This window comes from Diplotaxodon limnothrissa, linkage group LG19, assembly GCF_057381915.1.
Source record: "Diplotaxodon limnothrissa isolate DT_005_m linkage group LG19, D_limnothrissa_male_GT1.1, whole genome shotgun sequence".
Taxonomy (NCBI): domain Eukaryota; kingdom Metazoa; phylum Chordata; class Actinopteri; order Cichliformes; family Cichlidae; genus Diplotaxodon; species Diplotaxodon limnothrissa.
In genome coordinates, this window is record NC_140614.1 from 2,073,464 (window position 1) to 2,093,043 (window position 19,580).

Consider the following 19,580-nt stretch of genomic DNA (forward strand, 5'->3'; position numbering starts at 1 on the left):
TGCTCATCCCAATGGTGCTCTACTGGACTGTGGAGGTCACTGGAGTACAGCATCTTTTCTTGTTCAGTTTCAGTGAGTCATTGTGAACTGTAGCCTCAGTTTTCTGGACCTGGCTAAAGGAGTGACACCTCTTGTGGTCTTCTGCTGTTGTAGCCCATGTGTTGTGCGTTTATAGATGTTCTTCTCTCTTTTGTAACTAGTGGTTGATTGAGTTAGTGTTGCCTTCCTGTCAGCCTCTGACCTCGGACATCAACAAGGTATTTTCACTCAGAGAACTGCCAGTCTCTGCATCTCTCTTTTTTAAGCCAGTGTCTGTAAACCCTAAAGATGGTTGTGTGGGAAAATTCTGGTAGATTACAGTTTTTCTCAATCACTATGGCACAGTTCTCACAGAAAAGTGATGCTTATCACTGTAATGAATGTCCTCAAAACAGTTATGCCTTTTTTCACAACACAAACTGACCTGTGCAAAAGACCCCATTTACTTTGACAATGTGTTACTGGCGTTGCTCCCTCATACATAGATTGAAGTCATTTGATAGTAAAAACGAATTAAATGATTGACAGTATTCAGGAACGCAAGAGATCTAAAATTCTGACTGACAAAAGTACAAACTGTTTTGATGAGTTATGAGATCCAAGTGATAAGTGCATAAACGCAGTAACAAATATATTTAGTAATGAAGTCAGTTAGCTTAGCTTATGAGACATCTGCTTATATCTTACTGAATTAACCATGGCAATTAATATTGAGGCTCCTCCACCTGCTCCACTTAAAAAATAAGAAACAGAAAAAGCACAGATGTTTTTGAGTATTCCGGTGCAGCTCAGAAGGTGACAATAACACAAATGTCACAAAACCCCACAGATGTCAAGAAGGAGTGAAAAGCGACAGACGGCAGAGGGCAGCACTACGCGGAGACCAGTCGGCTAAACAAGAGAAGTGTTCTGGTCCACTTCCGGTTACAGCAGTCCCAAACAAACACGATTAAGCTGTGGTTTTAAAAGGCAGATTTACAAGTCATATCGTTCTCAAAATGGGTAAGTTGAGGTCGCCTTTTACCCTCACGTTTCCTCACATGATACCTAAGGTGTTGAGAGACTTTGCGGCGTTTCTCATAATATGTATTTTTATAAAATGTGGAAGTTAGCCTTAGCTGTGAGCTTGGAAGTTTAGCTAACAACCGCCCGGCCTTTGAAGCTTATCTAAGTGACAGAAATATTGCATGCCGGTTACATACACTGCAGTAGCGTGTGTACAGTTTTCCTAAGAACTGGAGTGGATATGTGTTAATCTCAAGCTCACGCAACGTGTACGTGTGAGTGGGGGGTCTTGTTGTTGTGTCCCGTCTCTGCTGCTGTGTTGCATGGGAGGCTTACCTCAGAAATAAGACGCGCAGTTATCCCACTGAAACCGAGAGGAGAGAGATGCCTGACAGTAATGTCTGTGTTTATAATTACATTCATTTTGACAACCTCTCCAACACCACTGGCTGGAGAGCGCATCCGTTGTGTTTTATAGTAGACAATCAGTCATTAAGCTCTATACACGCTTTCTATGTACAAGTTTGAACCAAAGATTTTAGAGTCATCACTCCAATAGACATGTCGCTCCTTGTTTTTAAAGTTCAGTTCTTGTGTAATTTGGTCTACCTTTTCTTCCTGTTTCCTTTCCTTAAACATTGCTTCATGACAGCAAACCCTCTGCTGTGACCATTTCTGATCCGGCTTCAGCAAACGAGAGAGGGATCGATTGAAGGGTCAGATGCTCTCTCAGGTTCTGCGTCCTGCAGAATTTTTTTTCCATTTCTTAAGAAAAAGACTTTGTTTGTAGGCCTGCTATTTTTTTAACCCTCTACTCTTTACCCCTCAGCTGTTAAAAGCTGACGGGGTATCTTTATCCCCCTGCTGGGCCAGGGTCGACACCCAAGTTTGCGGATGTGATAACTGAAGAAATGTTCAAATTCATACCATAGGTCTAACATTGAAAATCTCACATGAGTTGAAATCTTAGTGATCTCAAGGTCAGATGTCAAACTTTATTAAAAAATCTTGTGAGTATGATAACTCAAGAAAGACGGCATCTTGGATTTTTGAAATTGATACCACAGGTGCATCTGCTCAGTAGATGATCCGAGATGTCGCTGAGGATGGAGCCTCAGCGCTTTGTGTTCTCATGCTTTGCATGTTCCTGTGTTTTTTGCTCCGTCTTTTGCTGTTATCCTCCCATCATTTTACCAGAGAGGAACTCTTAAACGGTCCTCTCTACGTATATTTTCCCTGGTTTTCATCGACGCAGACAACCTAACCATGATTCTGATTGGAGGTGCAGTGGTGCTCTGTGGGATTTACCTTTGACTTTGGAGTGGGCTGTATGATGACCTGAAGTCACATACACACAACACAGTAAGAACCACTTGGATCTGAACCTGCTCAAGACTGTGGATATGACAGTGGACCTTTAGAGACCCCCCCTCTACTCTCGCCATCTTCAACAGTACTGTGCACCCACTGTGGATTGCCTTAGATTCCTAGGATCCATCTTTTCATGGGAAGTACAATATTCTTCACATACACTGTGTCTGGAAGAAGGCCCAACAGGTTGAACTTCCTGCGGCAACTCAGGAAGTTCGACCTGTCACAGGAGCTGCCCGTCATCTTCTGCACTGCCATCATCATCCAGTCTGTCACCCAGGACCAACAATCTTACTCAATCTTTTGTTTTTGAGATATAATCATTATTCTTTCAAAAATCATAATAATAACAAAATATTTTCAATAACACAAGAATTACAAAATAAAACTACTTTTCATTTGCATATGGAGAGTGAACACAAAGATCAGGCTGTGTGGGATAAAGCTGCTGAATCTCAGGTTAATTTTTAAAGAGACTTACCATTGTGTGTATTGTGTTGGTGTATACACTCACTGGTTACATCTCATGTTGCTGACAACATGAGGAACAGAGAAATTACACTTTATTAATCCTGTTTGTGGCGGTGGGCCACAAATGATACATTTTAAGGTAGGCAGAAAGGGCCATGATTGGTTCCCGGGCCAGACTTTTTGGACATGCCTGTTTTAAATGAACTTTATACCACCACCAAGCTAAAAGAAAGTTTACAGCTCAATTTTTAAGTTTCAAGCATCCTGATTGTTTGAAAATACTGTACTATAGTATTGATGCTTGCACACTTCACAATGGTTTTGTATGCTTGCAGCTGTGGCCGTGAGTTCAACATGTCCAGGGCTGTACTGTGGCAGGATGATGGTCAACGGCTCAGTGGAGGGAGAATGTGGTGTGAGTACTAAACATTAGTTGTTGCTGATGTGCTGTTGGATAGACAGTACGTGGATGTATGTCTAACTTTGCGCCTTGCATCATAAAAGAGAGCGCGGCTCATAATAATTCAGGTTTCCATATTGAGATCCAGTCATTGTGGTGTAGCAGACTGTTCTGAGGAAATTCGGAAGTGCTCGTCCTGCTTGTTCGAGTTGTGAGCCAGTAGAGCCTATCACAGCCTGGACTATCACTAATTGTAGGAACAGTGCAGAGACATGAATGGACATGTGGCAGGAAGCTGGAGAAGCCAAACTCTCACAGGCACAGAGAGAACATGCCGTCTCCACTTAGAAAGGTCATAACTAGCCAGCACTTAAGAAATGCTCATTACTCTACCAGTGTTCTTATTTTCAGTTACAATAACCGTGTGTAAAATAGATAATGAATCATTTTTTCCTCCCACACGCTGCAAATGCATCATTAATCCCCCCTCCCAACTGGAAAATTTTCCACCTGGCGCACTGTGCTGAGCATGCGTCTTTATATTCTACCAGTTAGGGAAAAATATGGTGACAGACGAGCGAGTGAACGAGACTCGCTGTTGACTCGTTTTCACAAGGATGATGCAGAACGAAATGCAGAAATTTGCAAAACATGCTGTAAAACTATTGCAGCAAAAGGCAGCAGTACCACGAAATTATTCCACCAGCTGAAAGTCATCCGCTGCAAAATGAAGAGTGCATGTCAACGTCTCCCCACACACCAAAGAAAGCGTTAAATAAACCAGCTGTGACACCTGCGACTGCTCCTGGTCAGTCGTTTTTATAGTCACTGTCTGGACTTTTGTTCCTGTAATCTGAGGTCATCACGTTTTTAATTTTACTACGTTTATATGTTGTAAGCACAAAGCAGTAACTGTAATTGTTAAGTTGTAACGTTCAGTTGTTGTGTTCTGTATTCAAAGTATTAAAAAAGCATTGAATGGTGGATTTGAATGAATGTAGCAGCGCAATTAAATGAAAGACAGCTTTAAGAGTGGATTTGGATGAGATTCAGATTGTACTCACAATAATGTGTTTTGGCAGGTTTGTCCTCGAGGAGAGCGGGCCAACATGCAGAAAGTGTGTGAGCGCTGCATCGAGTCTCCTGAGATCTACGACTGGCTCTATCTGGGGTTTATGGCCATGTTGCCTCTTGTGTTGCACTGGTTCTTTATTGAATGGTACTCTGGAAAGAAGAGGTGAGACTGAGTTCCAAAGCTGCTGCTGTACAGAGGAAGTTACTTCTGTGTGAAGTGACCAAAGTGATCATGTCCATAAGTCATATTGCATAACTTCAAACTTAATGAAGAGTTTATATAATGAGCACTCAGTGGCACTTCTGGTCTAATGTGTAATTAATATTGTAAACACATCTCTAAAGGCCAAACATAAAATATTACTATATAAAATAGCAAATGTAAAGAATATGTAAACTGTAGCAGTAATGTACTTTTTCTATTAAGTGAAATAAAATAGTCCCAAATTTGAATTATAACATTCAGACTTCTGCTGTTCTAACCTTTGCTTCTATGAAAACATGTAACTGAAAAAAGGCAAATAAGCAGTTTAAGCCTGCACACAGGCCTAACATTAGATTATGTTTAATACCAGACGCACCTGAAAGGTTAATCTGTGGCAGCAGTACGGCTTATGACAAAAACACTCCGTCTTATAACTGTAGCATTATAAGAAAGTCATAATGAAACAATAAATAGAAAACACTTCAAATAAAAATGAACACGGGGCTGACGTGACCCCGCCCCCGCCCGGTCAGCATTTACTCAGCTTTAATATCGCTCTGGCTAGCTTAGCGTTGTCTGTGATGTTCTGTTAGCAGTACAATGCAGTTGTTTCTGTTCTGGATGCAGTTTGAACTTTACTAACATGCTGTCGTCCTTTTGTGCAATAACAACAAAAATAACGTCCACATCTACGCTGCAGACTGTTCCACTATTTCCCTCCTCCAGCTGACTGTAGTGTAAGTGGAAACGACAAGCAGAATCCACAGACGAGCAGACTGATAATTACAAGGTTCTTGATTGCCATCCCTTAAATTTCAGCCCCCTATCTTTCTACAAGCCTTCAGTAGTGGAGACCTTACTATTATGTTTTCAAACAAATTCAAGTTCTCAGGATTTCATGTTGAACTACACTTTTTTCTATTCCTGTCACAGTATAATGTTGAATGGTATAGCTTGGCTATATCTAGGGAACTACGACTAACTTTAATATTAGACAAAGATAAATCAAGTAAATATAAAATGCATTTTTCAGGGTACTATGTAGGAAAAGTAATTGCCCCCTGCACCAGAGACTTTGGACAAAGCAAAAGCATGCTGTGCACTGACAAGAAGAGATCTGAAGTCACATTACATCTGTTGTAAAACTAACATAGCATTTCATAAAAACAACACATGGCAGCAGTAAAACATGGTGGTGTCAGTTTGTTCTGGGGCTGTTTGCTGCTTCAGGACCTGGTTGACTTCCTGTAACTGATGGAGTCAATTCTGCGCTCTACCAGAAAATCATGGAGGAGAAGCTCAAACACACTTGAACAATGATCAGTAACAAACCCCCACGTCCACCTGTTAATGGCTTAAAAATAAAAAAATGAAGGTTTTGGACTGGTGTAGTCAGTGTCAGGGCTTAAAATAAACAGCTTTGACCTTAAACAGGTCATTCACGCTGAAAAACCCTGCAGTGTAGCTGAATTAAAACAGTTTTGTAAAGAAAAATGAGCTTCTAGTTACGTGACAGACTCATTGCCAGTTATTGTAAATGCTTGATTGCAGTTCTTGCTTCTAAGGGTCTAGTTAGTAGGTTTAGGAGGCAATTACTCTTAAATAAGACCATATACAGTAGGTTTGGAGAAGGTTTTGCCCTCAGCACATTTTGTACTTACTTGGGTTGTTTTTGTCTAATATTACTATTTGTTTTGTTCTTCAACACGTGTGCAACCCCCCCCCCCCCCCCCCCCCCCCCGTTTCAGTCACTGTGGCATTTTGAGTCTAATTAGTGTTTGATAGCTGAATAATAAGGAATTCAAATTGTGCTGCTGTTAAGTTGCGGTATGAACTAATTTTTCAGCATCACTCATAAATGTCTAATTTTGAAGGTCTTGTTCAGAACATTGATTTGTCTGAATTTGGAAGTAGAAAATAACTAGTTACCCAGGGCTTTATGTCTTTAAGGTTTTCCTGTAGTGTGACAATTTTTGGCTTCATTTCAGTGCCTCAAGGCACTTTATCTTGTAAGGTCGACCCTACAATAATACATACAGAGAAAACCCAACAATCATATGACCCCTTATGAGCAAGTCGTTTGGCGACAGTGGGAAGGAAAAACTCCATTTTAACAGGAAGAAACCTCCAGCAGAACCAGGCTCAGGGAGGGGCGGGGCCATCTGCTGTGATTGGTTGGGGTGCTATATGAAACATGTCTAACTTAGGGAGTATTTGTTCCAAGCACAGAATCCCTTTAGTGCTCTTGTCTGTGAGGACAGTGTGTTTTCTTTCTGTCATTTGATCTCATGCTCTTCCTTTGTAGTTCCAGTGCTTTACTCCAACATGTGACCGCCATGTTGGAGTGCAGTATGTCAGCTGTGGTCACTCTGCTGGTCACAGAGCCTGTGGGAATGCTCACTATCCGTTCTTGTCGAGTGCAAATGCTTTCAGACTGGTACACGATGCTGTACAACCCAAGTCCAGACTATGTCAACACATTACACTGCACTCAGGAAGCTGTGTACCCACTGTGAGTATTACCAGTAATCATTTTGCCAAATTCTACAATTAACCATAAAACAATAATTCCCAGCACTCCACAGAAGAGGACAAAGGTGTGTTTGCAGCAGGGCATCAAGGCCATACTGTGGGACACTGAGCTCTGTGTCTTAGGGCAAAATTTAAAAAGAGAAAATACAATTATACGTTAAATAAGAAAAAGCTTAGTTATGGACAGCAGAACACGGTTCAGGTCAAGCAGGTGGTTCCTCCCAGTCAGTGCCTTCAGCCTCACTGTTGATGCCTACATGAGTGACAGCAGAGACACGGAGCGCTCTCAAACACCAGCAACTTTAAGAAGGCTGGGTACTCTGAACTGTCGCTCGTCAGGAACTGTTCCCTGACCCTGAGGCACAGGGAACAAACCCTGTTATCAACTGGGGAAAAAACCTCAACGTACAGGCAGCAAGCTGAGGAGAGACCAGCATACCCAGTCTTTATTCAAAAGATTGAGGTTACTTATTGGATCTTAGTGTTTCAGTCAGATGAGTTCTTAGATGACTTTTCCTCCTGTTACACTGCAGATCATGACAGGTGGACACATTGATGCTGGGTGGTGGAGGCTGGCAGCAGCGTGCTGACAGGAGAAACACTGGGAGGTTCATTCGATATGAAGCAGCAGGAGAGTAGCCTCACACTGACGAATGATCGAGGCTACTTTGTTTATTAGACAAGCTGAACAGACACCTGCTGAATGAGTAAACCGATCAACATGCTTCTGATTCTTTATTCTCTTTTTTAACTCTTGTGCAGTTTCCTTCTGAACTGGTGCATAGGCTGGTGGGAGGTCACCTCAGGCTTGTCATTCATTCTGTATCTGTTGCATCAGCGTAACACGAACTCCTCAATGTCCTTTTTCTCAGCTACACGATCGTGCTGATCTACTATGCATTTTGCTTGATACTAATGATGATGCTGCGTCCTCTGTTGGTGAAGAAGATGGCGTGTGGTTTGGGCAAATCCGACCGTTTTAAGAGCATCTATGCTGCTCTGTACTTCTTCCCGATCCTCACTGTGCTGCAGGCTATAGGAGGAGGACTGCTCTGTGAGTACCTGTGGGACTCTGCTTCTTAGTTCACACTGTGGTATCATTTTTGTTTTACAGCTTTCATAAGACTATGACTAATGCCCTTTTTGTTTAAATAACTCTGAGTAAAGACGACTGTGTTATTGTTTCAGACTATGCATTCCCCTACATCATCCTGGTCCTGTCTCTTGTCACGTTGGCTGTTTACATGTCTGCCTCTGAGATACAGGTAACTACAGTCACTGCGGTGTGGGCATTTCTTATTTCCCAGTTTAACTTTACAATTGTGATCAAGAAGTTCTTCGATTTGATATGAGGTTGGATACTAATTATACTTCTTTACAGTGTTTATTCATCGACTTGTATAAAGTTACAACAGCAAAATGACTCCTCCAAACTAATTGTGTGGGCACTAACCATTTAGGAATTAGGAACTACTCTAGACTGTAGATGGTTGTTGTTGTTGTTGTGTTTTTTTTAAACCCCTTACCTGTAAAAGGCTGATGGGGTATTGTTGCCCCCTCAGCGGGCAGGCAGTGTAGACAGACCCCACACGAACATGATAACTTGTGAACACACACACACGTATGCATGTATGTTCAGGACTCTGTCTGGTTTGCTGTCATTACTGCACATGTTTGTTTGCGTTTGGAAGCTGACATATGTGTATGGGTTATTTCTCTTCTCTGTCCACTTACCATAACCCATCTCCTTTGAACACAGTCTTTTAAGAATCTGGTTGCCAAGAAGAAGCGTCTCATCGTCCTGTTCAGCCACTGGCTGCTGCATGCTTACGGCATCATCTCGATCTCCCGACTGGACAAGCTGGAACAGGACCTGCCGCTGTTGGCCCTCGTGCCAGGACCCGCTCTGTTTTACATCGTCACAGCCAAATTCACTGAGCCCAGCCGCATCCTCTTGGAGGCTGGCAATGGACACTGAGCTGGATTTATCAGGAGTTCAATAAATAACTCTTGAAAAAAAGTCACAGCAGCTTGCCCCTGCCCAGTGTGATGTCTTGAAATTGTCTGTTTATTTTTAGTTCAAAATCTCAGTCAGTGAGGAGTCGGACTCAAAATGCCAAACGTAGTTTGTTAATTTCTTTAACTCATGAAATATAAGCTCAGTAATTCATTCACGCTCAGCTTCAGTTCTCATGTGAAGTGTCTACAGGTCTGACATGACAATGATGTGGTCCCAGAAGTCTGGCGTGTACAGTAAAGTGTATGCACTACTGCTTTGTCAAGTGTGGTAGAAGATGTGGAGCTGAGCAGCTGTTTCTAAAGCGTTAACAGGTCGCTGCTTTTAATGTTTATTTTAAATTTTGATTGGTGGTGAATTTCTCCAGAGGAAAATCGCTCCGACAGATATACTTGAAAAGGTTTGTATGTTGACTCCTGTTGAATATTTCAGCCTTCACAGGTTTGTGGAGGTGAAAGTGCACTGTATATACTGTACATTGCTTGTAAATGTTAGTGTATTCAGTATGTTTATCTGCATATACATAATTTAAAACTAAAACTTTGAATGTTATCTTTGTGTTCTGACTATTGATCTTTGTTACCATGAGATTCAACTTTTATTGGTCTCAAACATTTACCTGATATCAAAGTGTACACCTGTGTTACTGCAGGTCGATCTGTGTGACGATGCACTTTCATTTTGCTCACAGTCATCTGTATACGCTGCAACATATGTTGATGTTTCTTTGTAAATGAATAAAGGTGTCAGAAAATGATTTTGCGCAGATCTTTGGTATCATTTTGACTGACACGTCCTGTAACCCGGCAGTGCAGGTGGGAAGCTTGTTCTTCTCTCAGGTTGTCAGATGACAAACAGGAAGGTTGCTGCATCTGGAAATGTGGAAAAATCCTCAAAAAGACTGTTTCCTGTTGTGATTCTTCATTTGTATACTGAGCTTTTGCACATACCCACACCAACTGTTTAGAAGAATGCAGCTACAGCAGACCTGAGTGCGTTTATGTTTTCTCATCTTACAGTTAATGCAAGTAAGGATTCATCCACAGTAACCACATTTTGGATGGTAGGTAAATACGCTAACAGATCTGACTAATACGTGAAGATTTTACGCTCCTGTAAATCGTATCACATCAACCATAACTTTGTGGGCATGTGTGTGAAGAGAAACTACAGCAAAGCAACAAAAGCTGAGACAAAAAGAACATTTCGTATCATCAAAAAGGCAAAACTGGTATTGGAAATGAAATGCACACAAATTTGGGAATATTACACTCAAATCACTGACACACATACCCACACAGCAAAGTCAAAAAGGTACAAGGGCTACGTCCCCCGAGGACGTGAAAGCCGGTGTTGTGCCAAAAGGAATCTGTGCTGCTTCTGTGTTTATATCTATTGTCTTTACTTATCTTCAGAATACCACGGGGTGACTCCTCTGATGTGATGGGATAAGATAAACCTTTATTAGTCCCACACCTGGGAAATTTGTTTGGTCATGGCAGGAAGTGGACAGTTAAAGTTAAAAGCAGCAACAATTAAGAAAAGAACAATAGAATAGAAGATAAAGTAGAATAACATACTATACAAAAGAGAATAAAATACTGTGTTGCAACAGAAGAAGTGCACATCAGGGAGACTAGGCGAAGGCTGATCCATGGTGTATTAGATGTTTGACAGCCAAACCAATGACACAGTGTTCACATTTCTGTCAGCGTGACATACAAATAAACTATAATATAAATCTCAAATATTTATACACTTACAGTAAGTGTATAAATATTTGAGATTTATATTATAGTTTATTTGTATGTCACGCTGACAGCTTAGCACGAGCTGATTACCATCCACTGTGAATACATGTAATCTGTAGTTGTGGGCTCACACACAGAAAAGTGAAGAACAACGTTTCACTTGTAGAATGGATCCGACTGTCTACCCTGATGACTAGTACAGACTGTTGCATACAGATTTAAAATATATAAAACATTGCTGTACTAATAATCTGAATGACAGATGCATAGAAATGATCTGTTGGGGCTTATAAGGTAAACGTTTGCAACAACTGCCTGAGCTCAGCTCATTCAAGCGGCAATGATGTACCGCTTTGGAGGAGAGCAGACGTGAGTATTACAGCCAGTTATTACACAAATGAAAAACAATGTGATAATAAGGTATAAACTGTGCCAGTGCAGAAACACCTACTGTTGCAAAACATGACACTGAAGTTCTGCAAGCACCTGCAAAGACAACATGCGGACGTGACATCCAAACCAGATGCAGCTCGATGCTCAAAGTGTGTGGTCTCACAATGTCCTGGCACTTTGATCTCTTCCTAGTCTTACAGACCTACAAACTTACTGTAAGCTTGTGCTGTTTAATGGCAGACAACTTTCCATATTAAGTTGCCAAGTAACAAAAATATGATGGAACTAATGTAACAAATTACTTTCTACATGGTGTGATTACTTATGTTTTTTTAAGTAAAGAGTAATTTGTTACTTTCTGGGAATAACTTTTTTTTTTTTTAAACACAGTACAACCAGAGAATATTTTTAAAAACATTTTATTAATACACTGGAATATCATTAGATGACATGTTTGCCATATGAAAAATACTTTATTTTGATAATAGCTGATTGCAGCATCTTAAAGGAGGGACAAATGTAGCTTGGCCATTGGAAACCAGTAGCTTACCATCTGTGATTATGCATTCCCCATGATTAGAGTGTAGTTAATGTAGACACCTGCACGTCTGAACACAAATATACTTAAATAACCTGAGACAAGAGCAAAGGCGAGTCCAGGGTTTACTCACATCAGCATTTGCTGTTTTAAGCATTCAGCTCTTTGGAAACCCGAGAGGTCACAGATTAGTTTGCACAGCACACATTAAAGTGTGCGATGTTAGGATTTCAGCTGAACACGCTGTCACACACTTGTGTTTAACAAAATAACAATATCTTCATTATCGCATTTAGTTTAGGAACATACAACATCCTGGCCTGATGTTCACAGCCACTCTACCACACTAGCAAACACAAAGTGGAAGACTGCGGTGAAATACTCGACTGCCCACAGAGACCATGCAGTGGCTCTGATCAGCTGCATGGGGCAGGAATTAGTCCTCAAAGTTCACCAGTGTATCATTCTAGCTTAATTTTTCCACTTTCAAGTCAAAGAAAAAAACTCCAGAACCACTAAATCATTACGTGCTCAGATAACCTCGCTCTTAAGTAAACTGGTTACATTGTGGTGAACTGTGTGTTCTCTTCTGGTCATCCTGGAGGCGGAAATAAACTTTTCAGTCTCTTCTTTTCTCTCCTTTTCCCAGCAGCATGCATGTCATACTATGTGGGTGTGGGTGCGACAACACTCCATTAATGATATTCACTTTAAATCTATTCAAATAATTTTAACCATCTAATAAAATCCTGCAGAATCATTGCAAAGGAGACTAAAGGTGTTTCTGGCAATGACACGATATTAAGAGATTACGGACTGTGTTCACTATTAGCATGACCGATAAAGTCTTCAGATGAGCTGATGGGAGTTCAAAGTTCGATGGCAATTTAGATAATTTGATATCGAGGCAAATTCTGTTAGAACGGACAATGCACTGTGTGGTCATGCAGGCTGACAGCGATTCTCTGCATAAATCTGACAGGCCAGGTGTAGTGCAGGACTCAACCAGAGGAGGGCGCTGTTATTACAATTCCACCATATAAACCTGAAATCTGAGCGTAACCGCTAAGTTGTTCATGTTACCGTTACTCTTAAACATGCACAACACGGTTTGTTTTCAGCAGGCTGTGTGAGGGTGCAGGTATGCGTCAAAGTCAAAATTCCACATCGTCACATCGTGCAGCTCCGAGTCTCATTATTGTCACATTGGAAATTACATTTCAATTTGCTTCGTAACAACTGTAAAATCAGAAAGAAAGAAAACAGTCGCCATATTTGTGCAGGCTGAGAAAACACACAACAGATTGTGTCGTTGTGGAATGATCTTTGACACACTGGAAGCCCATCAGGTCACTGTAACTTCCATGCATCGGGATTCTCCTCCTCTGTCCTGATGCAGAAACATGTGGATGCAGAATGAGGACTGAGTGAAGCACGATGAGCCAGAGCTCAGCTACTGTGCTCACAGCATGAAGGCCTCTACATCACTCATGCACTCGATAAATCAGCCCTTCTCTGTCCAAATAAAGACACACAATCACAACCACATCCGGCCCAAAATGAGACACTGTTAGCATTACACTCAACACAGTTCACAGTGAACTGTGCACTGCAAACATTAGTGAATCATCTTTGTGGGATTCATTTAATATTTCTCCCAAAAATGTACATGAACATAAACGTGCATGCAATCAAACCAGCCACAAAAATACCCCAAACTGACGCCGCGTCCTCTGTGGTAAATACAGCAAGATGATCAAATCCATTAATCTGGCTCTGTGCTGGTTTTTCTTTAATCAGTCTCCATTGTTTGCATCAACTGTGGAAAGCAAGTGAAGGCTCCAGATGGACAATCACAATTATAAAGCATCGTAAATCACCAAGAGTGTATAAGTACAGGCCTCTCCAGAGTTTCACCAAGCACCACTCAAATCATCAACATTATTTCTGGATGTAGATGATGATAATACACAGAGTTCCCACCAGTCCTAAGGCCTGGATGCCCAGGAACCAGAGCAGCAGCCAGAAGAAGACGATCACGACCGGCTCCACTATTTTGTCCCCAAAGTACATCTGGCTGAAGCCCATTCCCCGCAGACACTTGTTGAGCGAACCAAACAGAGTCCCCATTCGCTCACAGTCGTCCAACAGAGGCTCTCTGGTACTGGGATCATTCGTGCGGGACCAGGTTGCACTGGGATCAGTTCGAGGGCGGTTCTGGCTGACATCAGTCTGTGGAGGCAAAGATATATTTACGAATTCCTAAATTCAGATGGCAGGTAAATTAATGCAACACTTGTATAAAATGTAAGACAGCTTATAGTGCATCCTGTAATATATTGGGCAAGAAAATGTCTGATTGTGAAGATTTTTGTCAACCACTTACTCGACTAAGTGAAAAAAATGAAAAGAAACATTGTGAGAAACGAGTATGCGCACGCTTGACCTCAGAGGTTACTTTTACTCAGAATAATTCAACTTGTGAACAGATGAATAGCAAACGTAAATAAAAATGTTAAACTATACATAGACAGTATGTAGAGAAACTGACAGCCACAATGTGTTTGCACTGTGGAGATCTGCAGAGAGCTACAGTCAGTGACAGCGGAAGCTTTGAGAAGCACATAATTATAACGCTCAGTTACTTCTTTGTATCTGTAATGATGTGCTGTTGTTTTAGCTTAGCCAGAGAAGTGAGCTGACCGGTTTAAAGAGCAGTGTGGCTATCACACTGGATGTGCATCTACTAATGAACTGCTCTTATTCAGCAGTGTGCTCCAACAGTTTCTGCTGCAGCGTAAAAAAAAGACACTCTGTTATGATTTAAAGAAAGTCAGGCAACTTAGTAGAGCTCCCATTTTTGTGGTCTAAAGTTGTGTCCTACAAAAGCCTCATCTAGTGATGCCAATGACTAGGCAATCAGTGACATGCAGTCCTCTGATGTCACATTTTTGGATCGTCTCAGACTGCTTGCAACCCCAGCTGAGTAGGTACTTAAAATACAAAGTACCTGGTACTAGCACCTAATGGAACATGCTACAAGCTGAGTCTAGAAGCCTATCTACGCAGAAGTTAACTGTGTAGTAGTTCAGTCTCTCTCCACAGCCTCCATTTGTGCTGCACAGTAGAGCAGGGCGATATGGCCAAAAATATTTATCACGATATATATTTGAAAATTTGCGATAACGATATAACCGACGATATAATTGATGCGAGACAAAATACAACTCCACAACATTACTAGTGCAAAAAGACAACCTTCCATTTATTTTCACTTAAACAAGAAGCTGGTTTTTATGTACATTAAAGCTTTATAAAAATGTAACAGTGCAAATGCAAATTCCTTGCTGAAAGTTTAACCAAAAGGCATTTCCAGTAGAAATGGGCTGACATATCCTGAGCATAACCATGTATAATATCCACTGAAGTTAAAAAGAGCTGCTTTGCAACATTAAACTGCAGTGTGCAGTACGCATTTTTTGGACCATAAGGCACATTGAGCTAAACAAAGCAGTCAGATAAATCAAACTTTATTAAACTCATTCTTCTTGCTTCCTCCACTTCTGTACCATTGATTCATTAATGTTGAATTCTCTGGCAGCTGCTCTATTCCCATGTTGCTGCAGTATATTAATGACTAACCTCGTATTGTGGATGGATTATCTCAGTTGTTCTCCTGACTGAAGTTTGGTCCGTTTACAGCATCCTGCCATGCGATTGCATTTGTCTCTAACCATGAAGAACCTTCACGTTAACTTTTATAAGTGGAAAAGTGTTAGTGTTCGTCCTCCAGCTTCACTGTTTATGTTATGCTAACATAGCTGTGTCGCTAGCGATCAGGTAGCACATCATTATATACCAGCTAGCCCAACTTCAGTAACCGTACAAACGTCACTGCTGTTTAGTTTCCTGTCTTCATTTATGTTGGAAGTGATAGCAGAGCTGTACGTTTGATTTTTTTCAGAAATCTCTCAGTCAGAACATGCTATATCATGCTTAGGTAACTAGCGAAACTAGCGAGCTAACTTCCGCTAGCTTCCTGCTAACTTCTAACTCCGTTAAATGTAATAACTTTTGTTTTCATGGATGCCTGGAAGTTAAACTTCATAGTTACACCTGGTAAAGCAGCAATGCTGATCGTTTTATTAAAGATGAAAGAATTTAGACAGTTTTTAACTCTAAGTGATGCTGCAGTGTTGTTTGACCTGAAGCATACGGAGTTTAGGACCCAGATTACTCCCAGATTTAAGAGCATCTTAGTCCGACAAATATGACAATGACAACGGCCGCTTGCATGTTCTGCAAAAAAATGTGCTTTGTTGTGTATCTGACGGACAAACACCAAACCAGTTCCACATCACTGAAGTTGCACCATTTTTACAAACCAATTCTGGTTCATCTGTTTCACTCAACAATCGGCCATGTGCGTATGAAAACAAAGGCACTGCGCATGCGCGTTTTACTCCCATTCTATCGCGATATTTCATTTTCCTATCGTTGCCTAACATTATACCGGTATTACCGTGAACGGTATAATATGGCCCAGCCCTACTGCACAGTTCTCATACTGTCCGCTTTTGTAACAGTTCAGATTCCATAAAGGCAGCATCTCACCCAAGATAGCAAACCAACCAGTAGGACTAGTAAGACTCGACAAGATTGGACAAGTCAAGCTAAAACTTCATTCCAGCGTGGCATTTCTACAGACAAACCAACACGCTGATCAAACACGATTATGTGTGTTCGTGTTTGTTTGGTTGAGGATAAAGTAAGTGTCCCTTTAGATACAGTTCAAAGCTTAATGCTGAATCCATTCAGCTAGGAAGATACAAATTACTATGACGATTAATGTGGTAGTATTTATAATGAATTAAAAAGTGTCTGTGGGTGGCCCCGGCCTTTGGTACTGCTCCAAATGCTACATAATTCTGTGGGAAACACTGCATTACAGATGTAACCAGTGGTGACGAGATGTGAAAGAATACAGCAAGGCCCGGGTTTAGTCCCTGCCAAACACACTCACATCTACTGAGGCCAAGACTGCGCTCAAAAAGTAAGATCATTTAATGGACCTTTGTCAAGCAAATCAAAGCTTTGCTGGCACGTATCACGTCTACATACGAGCTTACATTTCCACGTCGGCACTTGTGTGAAAAAGCATCACATTTATAGTTCATATAGAAGAAAACTCAACTCAAGCATAACGTAGGGCTGATTCATCGAGTACTTGGAATAACTCGATTATAAAAATTCATTGTTTCACTGCATCACTCTATAGCGCCAACCATAGCAGACCTGCAATAATGAAAGTATGGATAAAGAGCCCACCAGTTTCCCAACAGGAAGACAGAAAAATCAACAGCAGCAGTGATGATGAGAGTTTAATGTGGAACCGGGTCCTCCTACACTCCGGAGAGCAAATGCTTTAGAAAAATATAAGAATAAAGGCTTTTTTTTTCTTTCTACAGGCCAATAAAATGTACATGGGCTCTGAGCCACTGACCTGGGGCTGTTAGGTGGGACACTGGATTATTATTAACATCTACAGCATTACAACATCCGTTTTCAGCAGCACAGGCTTCAGAGTGCTGATAACTCTCTCATTAAACATGCAGACACGCTGCTGTCAGGGCTGTTTGCCTCCGATTATTGGAGATCATCTATTTACTTTTGCATTTGGAAAGTGGATGCTGTAAAATATTAAATGTTTCTTTGACAGATGTTGGATGCAGTGAAATTTTAAAACACTGAAATTTCCAAAAACACAAAACAATGAGCAGATCAGTTTTGAAATGCCTGTTTTTCCACTTTGGAACATTTACCGTTGCTCATTAATAAGGCAGCAGTCGATTAAAAACTCGCTTGCTGAACTAATAACACCACAATAGATGCAGTTTTCTTTATTAAATGAAATAATAAAGAAAACAATTAGAAATAACAGAGGATTTGTGATATTTAAAGTAGGGCCCACTGCCACTGGTGTACTTTGACCGATCAAGTTTACTGTGGGTTCAATGATCAATCGCGTGTTCTGACACAAAGCAATGCGTCTTACAAGAAGACGGGATCGTTAACTTCATATTGTATGATGTTACATGGCTTCTATAATATCCCGACTTAAGTTATATCCTGTCCTGTCCGCGGATCCTTTGCTTAATTCTTCGAATAAAATAACATCTGAATGGAATCTGACTCAAGTGTTTACGTTAGGACAACAGATAAAGCTCAAAAACAAAGTTAAACCTGACGGCAGGCTAAGCCGACACGGTGAAACCGCTCCCAGATCTTGACAACTCGGCCCTGTTTGCCACAATGTTAGCATGAAATCTGAAAAAGGCGGCTACGGCTAGCTCAACAAACGCCGCTCGGCCGCTTTACCCGGTGCCGCTGGCTGTGCAGTGGTGCCTGCCTTCCACCCTGGACAGGCGGAGGAATATGCTGTCTTCTCCGGTTTTCCGTTGGTAGCTCTTCTAACTCACGTCGATGAGAAACATGCCGGCCATGAACAGGAGGCGTCACAGCAGACATAGTCCTGCTAGTACAGTGACAGGAACTTTTAGGAGTAAACACATGCTGGGGAAGCGACTCAGAGCGCGTTCTCGATCTCGGGAGCCAGCAGATTTTTTTAAGCGTCTAAACTTCATCGACCCTGTGACAAGGCGCCACCTACAGGGCAGGAAAGTAATGACAGCGTTGTTATCTCCCTTCACTTATGTGGAACACTGAGCCAGACAGTCGTGGAAATGCTCGGAAAAACGGCAAATAGTATGGAAGCTTGTTTCTATGGAAACATGCTTCCTCCACTAAAAAGAACCACATTAAGGAAACAATTATTATCGGTCATTTTGAGAATAAAGCTGAAATACGTCGAAATATGGAGACGCAGTGGTTTCAAGGCTGCTATACCCTGTACAAACAGCCTCGTGTAGATGAGTCAGCGACACAAACTGATCAGCTGTCTTATCATGTCTTGTCCTCCATCCTCTTTACTGCACGATATCCTGTCCACTGGCAACATTTCATTTTGCACAAATCCATGTTTGTGTGTTTTTTCCCTTGTGACCAGATGCAACGCTCTGCACTGACTTTTTTCACCCCCTTATACCCATCACCACACTGTGTTTAAATCGTTTCCTTGAAACTAAAACTGACTCTGAGGTATGATTTCACTAACTCATCTACACAAGACATTTTGTACAGGGTATAGCAGCAGTTTGCCTTGAAACAACTGTAAGCTCCACATTTTAAAAAAATAGTATTTCCACTTTTTTCCTTGAATTTCTGGAATAGAATTTCAGCTTTATTCTCAAAATGATCAGTAATATTTTTGTCTTAATGTGGCCTTAACCATCTTCATATATTTTTTTCCTGGTAGTGTGCCAAAAATTTGTGTTCCTATTACTAACATTTTGGGTAGATAAGCATACATTAGTTAATTCATACAATTTTATAGTTGGGAGTCATGTTTAAGTGCAGTTTCAGTAAATCTCCAAATGTCTGCTTGGAAATAGGCCCATCAATTTTCTTCTGCTTATCCATTTGATGTTGGGTGGGCTGAAGCTGCTGTCCCAGGGAAACAGATGGCACACGCCCTGTCTATTACAGGGCTAACACACCAATTAACTTAATCACAGTCTTTGGATGTGACGGAAGCCGGAGTGCCCGGAGAGAACCTGTGAAAGCCCCAAACAGAACATTTTTGCTGTGAGGCAACAGTTGCTAACCACCACATCACCACGTTTTTCATGACTTTATTTTTTTAATTTAAACAAAACCTTTTTATT

The 19,580-nt window shown here is 41.2% G+C and overlaps 2 protein-coding genes across 4 annotated transcripts; one reads left to right on the forward strand and one right to left on the reverse strand.

The window, feature by feature from the left end:
* Positions 1–965: 965 nt before the first annotated feature.
* Positions 966–9,814, forward strand: jkamp (jnk1/mapk8 associated membrane protein). Of its 3 annotated transcripts, XM_085342414.1 has the most exons (7): positions 966–1,041; positions 3,222–3,301; positions 4,369–4,523; positions 6,871–7,077; positions 7,970–8,151; positions 8,286–8,362; positions 8,857–9,814. In XM_085342414.1, exons 1-7 carry the CDS (start codon positions 1,038–1,040, stop codon positions 9,073–9,075), a joined length of 924 nt encoding a protein of 307 aa, XP_085198540.1. In that variant the 5' UTR covers positions 966–1,037; the 3' UTR covers positions 9,076–9,814. The 3 variants fall into 3 exon arrangements, with proteins under 3 accessions (XP_085198540.1, XP_085198541.1, XP_085198539.1); XM_085342415.1 differs by lacking the exon at positions 3,222–3,301; XM_085342413.1 differs by lacking the exon at positions 966–1,041 and having other exon boundaries at positions 3,212–3,301.
* Positions 9,815–11,692: 1,878 nt separating this feature from the next.
* fam241a (family with sequence similarity 241 member A) lies at positions 11,693–18,392 on the reverse strand. Its single transcript, XM_085343284.1, has 2 exons — positions 18,175–18,392; positions 11,693–14,028 (listed from the first exon to the last, which is right to left on the reverse strand). The coding sequence occupies exons 1-2, from the start codon at positions 18,322–18,324 to the stop codon at positions 13,738–13,740; spliced, it is 441 nt and encodes a 146-aa protein (XP_085199410.1). The 5' UTR covers positions 18,325–18,392; the 3' UTR covers positions 11,693–13,737.
* Between the last annotated feature and the right edge of the window lie 1,188 nt (positions 18,393–19,580).